The following is a 10,899-nucleotide window of genomic DNA, read 5'->3' as shown; positions in this document are numbered from 1 at the left end:
ATCATCCTGATACCAAAACCAGACAAAGATACTACAAAAAAAGAAAATTATAGACCAATATCACTGATGAATGTAGATGCAAAAATCCTCAACAACATACTAGCAGTCGAATTCTATCAAACATGTAGAGAAGAGCTAACACCTATCCTTCTCAAACTCCTCCAAAAAATTGCAGAGGATGGAACACTCCCAAACTCTACCAGGCCACCATCATCCTGATACCAAAACCAGACAAAGATACTACAAAAAAAGAAAATTATAGACCAATATCACTGATGAATGTAGATGCAAAAATCCTCAACAACATACTAGCAGTCAGAATCCAACAACACATTAAAAGGATCATACACTATGATCAAGTGGGATTTATCCCAGGGATGCAAGGATTCTTCAACATATACAAATCAATCAATGTGATATACCATATTAAGAAACTGAAGAATAAAAACCATATGATCATCTCAATAGATGCAGAAAAGCTTCTGAGAAAATTCAACACCCATTTATTATAAAAACTCTGCAGAAAGTGGGCATAGAGCGAACCTACCTCAACATCACAAAGGCCATATACGACAAACCCACAGCAAACACCATTCTCAAAGGTGAAAAACTGAAAGCATTTCCTCTAAGATCAGGATCAAGACAAGGATGTCCACTCTCACCACTATCATTCAACATAGTTTTGGAAGTCCTAGTCCCGGCAATCAGAGAAGAAAAAGAAATAAAAGGAATACAAATTGGAAAAGAAGAAGTAAAACTGTCACTGTTTGCAGATGACATGATATTATACATAGAGAATTCTAAAGATGCCACCAGAAAACTACTAGAGCTAATCAATGAATCTGGTAAAGTTGTAGGATACAAAATTAATGTACAGAAATTCCTTGCATTCCTATACACTAACGATGAAAGATCAGAAACAGAAATTATGGAAACAATCCCATTCACAATTGCAACAAATAGAATAAAATACCTAGGAATAAACCCACCTAAGGAGGTAAAAGACCTGTACTCGGAAAACTATAAGACACTGATGAAAGAAATCAAAGATGACACAAACAGATGAAGAGGTATACCATGTTCTTGCATGGGAAGAATCAACACTGTGAGAATGACTACAGCAAAGCAATCTGCAGATTCAATGTGCAATCCTTATCAAGTTACCAGTGGCATTTTTTACAGAACTAGAACAAAAGATCTTAAAATTTGTATGGAGATACAAGAGACCCCGAATAGCCAAAGCAATCTTGAGGCACTCCCTAACACCATACACAAAAATAAACTCAAAATGGATTAAAGACCTAAGTATATGGCTGGACACTATAAAACTCTCAGAGGAAAAGATAGGAAGAACACTCTTTGACATAAATCACAGCACGATCTTTTTGACCCACCTCCTACAGTAATGAAAATTAAAACAAAAATAAACAAATGGGGGCTTCCCTGGTGGCGCAGTGGTTGAGAATCCGCCTGCCAATGCAGGGGACACGGGTTCGTGCCCCGGTCTGGGAAGATCCCACTTGCCGCGGAGCAGCTGGGCCCGTGAGCCATGGCCACTGAGCCTGTGCGTCTGGAGCCTGTGCTCCGCAACGTGAGAGGCCACAACAGTGAGAGGCCCGCGTACCACAAAAAAATAAATAAATAAATAAACAAATGGGACCTAATGAAACTTAAATGCTTTTGCACAGTAAAGGAAATTATATACAAAACGAAAAGACAACCCTCAGCATGGGAGAAAGTATTTGCAAACGAATCAATGGACCAAGGATTAATCTCCAAAATATATAAAGAGTTCATGCAGTTCAATATTAAAAAAAACAGACACCCCAATCAAAAAATGGGCAGAAGACCTAAATAGACATTTCTCCAAAGAAGACATATAGATAGCCAAGAGGCACATGAAAAGCTGCTCAACATCACTAATTATTAGAGAAATGAAAATCAAAACTACAATGAGGTATCACCTCACACCAGTCAGAATGGGCATCATCAGAAAATCTACAAGCAATAAATGCTGGAGAGGGTGTGGAGAAAAGGGAACCCTCTTGCACTATAGGTGGGAATGTAAATTGATACAGCCACTATGGAGAATAGTATGGAGGTTCCTTAAAAACTAAAAACAGAATTACCATATGACCCAGCAATTCCGCTACTGGGCATATACCCCAACAAAACCATAATTCAAAAAGACACATGCACCCCAATGTTCATTGCAGTACTATTTACAATAGCCAGGTCATGGAAGCAACCTAAGTGCCCATCAACAGACGAATGGATAAAGAAGATGTGGTACATATATACAATGGAATATTACTCAGCCATAAAAAGGAACAATATTGGGTCGTTTGTAGAGACGTGGATGGACCCAGAGACTGTCATACAGAGTGAAGTAAGTCAGAAACAGAAAAACAAATATTGTATATTAACACATATATGTGGAATCTAGAAAAATAGTATAGATGAACCGGTGTGCAAGGCAGAAACAGAGACACAGATGTACAGAAGAAACGTATGGACAAAGGGGGGAAAGTGAAGGGGGTGGTGGTGGGATGAATTGGGAGATTGGGATTGACATATATACACTAACATGTATAAAATAGATAACTAATAAGAACCTGCTGTATAAAAAAATAATAATAAAATTAAATTTAAAAAAAAAAGAAGTATCCACCTGAACAATACATACAGCTTTCCTCTTCATAAACATGACATTGCATAAAGGTTTGTGAAGAGAGAAAAAAAATGAACAAGCAATGGGAGGTGGGAGGGGCTAAAAAAGACTAGTAGTTAATGAGAATATATTGCTAATTTGGTCATCTAACTCTTCTGAAGGATAACTCTGCTTCTGGTTTTTGCCTCAGGCTATCTCTTGGAAAAGAAAGACAAAACCAAACATACCTTGATTAAGCACTAGAAATTCATGAACTCAACACTATAAATCAAAATAAAACTGTGGAGGACACATCTCCTATTTACAACAGTCTTGGTACTGTTCATATTAAATGGAACTCTTAGGAAATTAATCTAGGTACCAGCAACAGAAATTGCAGGTATTTGTTTTGTCTAGACCTAATACCTACAGAAAGTTAGAAGCAGAAGTGCTTTTATTTATTTTTTTCCCCCACACTCCACCCAAGACACTCAGCTTGAATCTTTCCTGGCTTCCACAAAAAACTTCAATGAATGGCAGAAATCTCAAAGCCTCCAGACCCTCTTGTCCCTGCGAGTCAGCTTGATAAAGGAAGAGTGAAATTGGCAGGTCCTTCTCTAAGCCTCTGTTTACTCATCTGCAAGACTTGGGAGGTAGTACCTGTGCTACCTACAGCAAAGGGAAGGTGCTATGAAGAGCAAACAAGTGAATTCATATGGAAGGAAATGCCTTGTAAACTGTCCCGTTTCTATACAAATGTTAGGGGGAGAGGGGAAGTTACAGATTTTACAGGTAGGCGCGCTTTTGTATAAATAAACATCACTTTACTTCTCACTCAGGGATATTGTGTAGTACACAATATCAGAATTTTTAAAAGGACTTTTGAGTCTTTAACTATAGTAACTTATCCCAATTAAATGACTGTGAAACAAATGGAAAGTTATTAAAGAAAGCCAATCAACAAACCCAACGAAGAGAGGGGAACTCCTATCTGTGTGGAAAAATCTGAAAAATGACCATTTCAAAAGAGAAATTTTACCCATATCAAGAAAAACTGACATTCCATTATTGCAAAATTAGAAAATGTATTCATTCTGGATGCAAGAAAAGTCAGAGGAGTATAAAAAAATATTGATTGGCTATTTAAATTCCGAAAAGGGGCATACTAACATTTAAAAACATGCTTAAATATCACTTCTAAATCTGTAGTCAGTATTCAACCAGATAGTAAGTCCAACTCCCCATGGCACAAGGCGGCAGTGAATGTATCATAAGTGCTATAGAAGAGCCAAAGAGGGATGAATTGGGCAGTGTGTACGTGCATGTGTCTGTGAAGGGGTGAGGCGACAGGCGAACAAAAAATGGGAGAACTAGAAAACCCTGTGCTTTCTGCAATAGAAATAGCTAACTAAGAATCTTTTCCGATGTCTCCCAAGAGCCTCTGCTAGACACCCATATATTCCCAGAAAGAGAAAACGGACTCCATTTTGTCCTGAAAAATCTGTGTTTTCCCCAAATGTCTCAATTTTATTTATAAAGCAATATCCCACTGTTTTAAATACATGTTATTCTAAAGGATACAACTGTCAAGGGGGCTGGCTAAAGAAGAGAATTAAAAAAAAAGAAAACATTTTTTTCAAAGACTGAGTTCTGCTTTTGTCCCTTTCCCAAATCACCTTTTGTTAAGTATTTTTGAAAACCCTCAAAAGAAAAACCCACACTATTACTAAAAAACTCAACCAACCAACAAGCCTACTGCTATGGCACAGAATCTGATGTACAATGTCTGTTAACTATTTTGAGTCTTGGGAGTGTTCTAATTATTTTTCTACATTGAAGGAATCTGTGTAAAGTTTCCACAATCACAAGTACATTGAATGAGAGTTAGAGCATTTTATTACTTCTCTGCAAAAGAGGTCTTTTCAAAAGGATCATAGAGGTAAAAATAAAATTTAATCTTGAACAAACCATGAAACAGCCAAACATTAATCTACTAACATAAGAAAGCAACACTGTAATTTAAATTCACACTGATTTCTCCTGCTGTCTCTGCATCTCCTCTTTCTGGATATTTTTCTTTCCTTCCTTGTTTCCCTTCGCATGCATTTTTTTCCTGACTTCTCATTCTGTTCTGCAGTTCCTTCTCCAGATCTTTTCTTTTCTCCCCTGGTTGCTAAACATTTTGCCTTTCACTGCCTTCATAATGAATGAGGCTGCCATGAAAGCAAGGGTCTGAAATCGAGAGCATAAAAGCCTTAGTTAAGCCAAGAACCTTATTTACTATAACTGGCATTCTCATTTCAACAATAATTCTGTTCCTAGGAGCAATTTTTAGGACAGGTGTCATTACAAGCAGAGTTTATATTTCTAACAGCCTCTTGTGTTCAATTTACAAAGCCTGGATTTCCCAAGTATATTAAGGAATATAATTCTTAAATCTGAATTAGTCCTAAATACATTTTTCTAAGAAATACTGTCCCCTTTTGTAATAGTATACTGACTATACTATCTGATGATGAAAATTTGCATATCAACCTAAATAATGACTAAGTGTTGTCTTTCAAATTTTTGCAGCCACGTGGCAAATTCAATGATCTAAAATATGCTTGTTATAAAGACTACAGTATATAGTACCTTATCCAGCTTGTAGTTCAGAGCTTTCAACACACACACACACACACACACACACACACACACACACACACAATTTGTCAAGAGGAAAGATTCACTCATACTCCAATGATGTATAATAACTAATCATTATTAACTTTTACAAAAAAGGCTTAGCGCTTCATGGTAAATGCTGTCTTAGACACTGAGGACTCATCTGCACAGGGAAAACTGAAGCACAGAGCTGGAGATGGTTCACCATTCTTAGTCTGCGAAAGATGTGCATTGTCTGAGTAGGGCATGGAGACCTTTAGAAAGAAGTCTAAGTGGATGACGCAGCCCAGGAGAACTGCCAGGCACTACAACACTGCCTCCTGCATTGCCACTGACTGGAAGAAAGAAATGCTCTAATGTAAACGCCATTCACGTTAGGACTTGGCCAGCACACAGTGACTAGGTGGGAAGCAACAAGGACTCAACTTTCCAACATGAAACACAACATCTAGCCTCTTTGCGTGGATTCTCTTTATTTGGCTGACAATGGAGCCCTGAAAACTATAAGCTGTACTTTATGTTGCTGCTCTGTATCACAGTGGTCTTTAAAGTAGGGAACATTAAGCTATCAGGGCCAAGGAAAACTGTTACAGGAACTACTAACATTGCCAAAGGCAAGCAGTCAAACGCTGCTGTCTAAAAAGTCCCTACTGGTAATGGTATTTGACACTCGTTAGAGCCACAATTTTACACCTATAGCTAAGCACTGTATATAAGAAAAATAACTATCAGAATGATTCTATGTGGCTAAAAGGCAGACAGATTCTCCAAAAAATGTTGAGAGCTTTAATTTTCCTGTAAAACAAGGTAAAAAGAGAAAAGTCATAGATAAGTGATAATTTTATATTTTTAATAAATTTATTTATTTTTATTTTTGGCTGCATTGGGTCTTCGTTGCTGCATGCGGGCTTTCTCTAGTTGCGGCGAGCGGGGGCTACTCTTTGATGCGGTGCGCAGGCTTCTCTTGTTGCGGAGCATGGGCTCTAGGCACGCAGGCTTCAGTAGTTGTGGCACACAGACTCAACAGTTGTGGCTCGTGGGCTCTAGAGCACAGGTTCAGTAGCTGTGGCACACGGGCTTAGTTGCTCCGCGGCATGTGGGATCTTCCCGGACCAGGGCTCAAACCCATGTCCCCTGAATTGGCAGGTGGACTCTTAACCACTGCGCCACCAGGGAAGTCCCAATAATCAATAATTTTAAATTGATGTTTCTAGGCCATGAATATGAGAAGACTTTTGATTCCTTAGTATGAGAAATATTTGCTGCATATATAACACATTTTAAAAGCAGAAAATTTGGTAAACAAATTTGGTCCACTGAATTAAAGCTACTTCAAGAAGGGTTAATTCATCCTGGCAATAATTACTAACAAAATCAATTATTCCTGGTTAAATCATTGGTTAAATTTTTCATTTGATCATCAAAAATTTACTGTTCACACAAAAGGCAGTAAAAATATAAAATCTATCAATTGGGAATTTGAGCACAAAAGCTTCATTATCAGAGTGCTATCATTTCCCTAGACCTACAAAAGCCAAGTTTATTCCCTGTTTCCTTTTTTAAGTAATTCTTCGCTTTGGGTGATAAATTAGAAAGACACTTATGACTTGGGATCAATTTTGGAAAACATAAATATCGTATCTATAAGGAAGATATCTACTAAAATGCATGGAAAAATAGCCTTTTCTAAAAGGAGAAAAAGAGTCCTCAATTTCCATGAGATCAGATAGAAATGTAAAGGTCCAAGATTCTAGAGACCTTATGTTCCACAGCCCTGAATAACACTTCCCCAAAACTAAAGTATGCTTTATATTTTCAGTAGGGTGCTACCAATATAAAACAAATACCTGTTAATCTAACTGCAAAAGTAACTGTTTTCCTTTTAATTAATGCCTTGAGTCACACACACACACACACACACACACACACACACACACACACACACACAATTTGTCAAGAGGAAAGATTCACTCATACTCCAATGATGTATAATAACTAATCATTATTAACTTTTACAAAAAAGGCTTAGCGCTTCATGGTAAATGCTGTCTTAGACACTGAGGACTCATCTGCACAGGGAAAACTGAAGCACAGAGCTGGAGATGGTTCACCATTCTTAGTCTGCGAAAGATGTGCATTGTCTGAGTAGGGCATGGAGACCTTTAGAAAGAAGTCTAAGTGGATGACGCAGCCCAGGAGAACTGCCAGGCACTACAACACTGCCTCCTGCATTGCCACTGACTGGAAGAAAGAAATGCTCTAATGTAAACGCCATTCACGTTAGGACTTGGCCAGCACACAGTGACTAGGTGGGAAGCAACAAGGACTCAACTTTCCAACATGAAACACAACATCTAGCCTCTTTGCGTGGATTCTCTTTATTTGGCTGACAATGGAGCCCTGAAAACTATAAGCTGTACTTTATGTTGCTGCTCTGTATCACAGTGGTCTTTAAAGTAGGGAACATTAAGCTATCAGGGCCAAGGAAAACTGTTACAGGAACTACTAACATTGCCAAAGGCAAGCAGTCAAACGCTGCTGTCTAAAAAGTCCCTACTGGTAATGGTATTTGACACTCGTTAGAGCCACAATTTTACACCTATAGCTAAGCACTGTATATAAGAAAAATAACTATCAGAATGATTCTATGTGGCTAAAAGGCAGACAGATTCTCCAAAAAATGTTGAGAGCTTTAATTTTCCTGTAAAACAAGGTAAAAAGAGAAAAGTCATAGATAAGTGATAATTTTATATTTTTAATAAATTTATTTATTTTTATTTTTGGCTGCATTGGGTCTTCGTTGCTGCATGCGGGCTTTCTCTAGTTGCGGCGAGCGGGGGCTACTCTTTGATGCGGTGCGCAGGCTTCTCTTGTTGCGGAGCATGGGCTCTAGGCACGCAGGCTTCAGTAGTTGTGGCACACAGACTCAACAGTTGTGGCTCGTGGGCTCTAGAGCACAGGTTCAGTAGCTGTGGCACACGGGCTTAGTTGCTCCGCGGCATGTGGGATCTTCCCGGACCAGGGCTCAAACCCATGTCCCCTGCATTGGCAGGTGGACTCTTAACCACTGCGCCACCAGGGAAGTCCCAATAATCAATAATTTTAAATTGATGTTTCTAGGCCATGAATATGAGAAGACTTTTGATTCCTTAGTATGAGAAATATTTGCTGCATATATAACACATTTTAAAAGCAGAAAATTTGGTAAACAAATTTGGTCCACTGAATTAAAGCTACTTCAAGAAGGGTTAATTCATCCTGGCAATAATTACTAACAAAATCAATTATTCCTGGTTAAATCATTGGTTAAATTTTTCATTTGATCATCAAAAATTTACTGTTCACACAAAAGGCAGTAAAAATATAAAATCTATCAATTGGGAATTTGAGCACAAAAGCTTCATTATCAGAGTGCTATCATTTCCCTAGACCTACAAAAGCCAAGTTTATTCCCTGTTTCCTTTTTTAAGTAATTCTTCGCTTTGGGTGATAAATTAGAAAGACACTTATGACTTGGGATCAATTTTGGAAAACATAAATATCGTATCTATAAGGAAGATATCTACTAAAATGCATGGAAAAATAGCCTTTTCTAAAAGGAGAAAAAGAGTCCTCAATTTCCATGAGATCAGATAGAAATGTAAAGGTCCAAGATTCTAGAGACCTTATGTTCCACAGCCCTGAATAACACTTCCCCAAAACTAAAGTATGCTTTATATTTTCAGTAGGGTGCTACCAATATAAAACAAATACCTGTTAATCTAACTGCAAAAGTAACTGTTTTCCTTTTAATTAATGCCTTGAGTATTTCCATCACTGGTTATCAGATATTGAATTGGGAGGCATAAGTGTAGTTCTTGTTTAACTGAAGAAAAAAGGAGAGATTCTCAAAAGAATGAATCTCAACTAGACATCTGGGTAGACAGAACTAATCCAGACTGCATATTAAAAAAAGAATAAAAGGAAAAAGCATACCTACCCTCTAAACTCTTTCTCATTCAAGAAACTAAATATAATTAAACTTCCCAATCCCAGTCTTATGCTTAAGAATCTGGGCTAAAGCAGGGTGCTACTGTTCCCTAGATGACCTTATCCCTAAGGAACTGGACATGACCTTGAGTGTGCATCAAAAAAAGTGAATGGCTTATTGTAAGTAGTTTTGTATCAAAGGAACTATGAGAGCTGGATTTTGCTAAACGGAACCCTCATTTACGGAGCCAGCCATTGAATATAGGTTTAATGTTCCAATCAACTAATTTTAAAACTTTGCACTCCATAAGGTATTTCTCCAGTGTCACCATATTAGTTGATAATGAGTGAATTAAACTTTCTTTCTCTAGATGAACACTCTATACGAATATAAAATAAAACTAAGTCCGAATTTCTTTTCTATACTCTCCAGGCTGGTTTCCTTTTAGGAGAGGAAGGTTTAGGATGGAGCAAATTCACACCATCAAATTCGATGTGTGGAATGACTGGGCGGTTGAACTGTTTCACTGTCAGCAAGGTAGAAGTAATTTTTGCATCATTAGTGAAGATGCTGTAAAGGCACTGCTGTATCAAGGGAGACATGGAAGAAATCCCAAAGGGTCAGAATGTGGCTCTCTTGGTCCATCACAAGAAACTATAGCCGCTAGTGAATATATGCTCTAAAGTCAGAAAAAAAAAAAAAGCTTCATATTCTCCAAAGTGACTACAACAAAGAAAAATTGGTAGGAGATACTCAATAGTTACTTAAATCTGCCTCTGCGTTGTCTCAATGAAATTATAAATCTTTTGATTCTTCAGTGTAACTGTTTCTGCTTTGGTCTCACCAGGTTTGAGAGGAATAATAGAAATAATAACCATCAGGTAACATAATATAGTCACTAAGTCCTCCAAATGAGTTTTAAATAACAAAACAATATAGCTACATACTGGCTTGTGATTTTTTTTTTACTCTCCACATTGACTTAAATTTAAAGTAATAATGGAAAACTAAAATAAAAATTACAACAGAAAGGAATGTTCTTATTTTAAAAATAAGTTTATTTGGAAAAGGGGCTAGTGGAATAAAGGGCTAAAAAATTAGCCTTTGTATAAGCAACTCTCTGATACTGCAGGCAGCATTAGTCAACTAAACAAAGTAAGAGTGACAAACACCACATTTTAAGGGTGTTCTCTATAGCAATGACAACAGTAATTCAATAGCCGAAATACAGCCAAAATAATCTGTAAGTCATCTAAGCGTTATCAAAAATCACCCACCAGGGACACTTCCCGGGTGGTGCAGTGGATAAGACTCTGTGCTTCCAATGCAGGGGACCCGGGTTCGATCCCTGGTCAGGGAACAAGATCCCACATGCATGCCACAACTAAGAGTTTGCATGCTGCAACTAAGGAGCCCTGGAGCTGCAACTAAGGAGTCCACCTGCCACAACTAAGACCCAGTGCAACCAAAAAAGGAAAAAAAAAAAAAATCATCCACCAGAGTAACCTTTCCTTCCTCCCTCCCTTCCTCTCTCTCTCTCTCTCCTTCTTTCTTTCTTTCTTGCCACACTGCAGCTTGTGGGATCTTAGTTTCCCAACCAGGGATACACTGCGGG

General features: G+C 37.9%; 1 protein-coding gene across 1 annotated transcript in view; it reads right to left on the bottom strand.

The window, feature by feature from the left end:
- The window catches only part of ITSN1 (intersectin 1), a 248,386-nt gene that overhangs the window by 113,079 nt on the left and 124,408 nt on the right, over positions 1–10,899 (bottom strand). The window contains exon 18 of the mRNA XM_028492624.2: positions 2,839–2,862. Coding sequence (XP_028348425.1) covers positions 2,839–2,862 — 24 coding nt within the window. The remainder of the gene's footprint in view (positions 1–2,838; positions 2,863–10,899) is intronic.

Source organism: Physeter macrocephalus, chromosome 8 (genome assembly GCF_002837175.3).
Source record: "Physeter macrocephalus isolate SW-GA chromosome 8, ASM283717v5, whole genome shotgun sequence".
Taxonomy (NCBI): Eukaryota; Metazoa; Chordata; class Mammalia; order Artiodactyla; family Physeteridae; genus Physeter; species Physeter macrocephalus.
The sequence above is the reverse complement of the archived record's forward strand: the minus strand, read 5'-3'. Positions and strand labels throughout refer to the sequence as shown.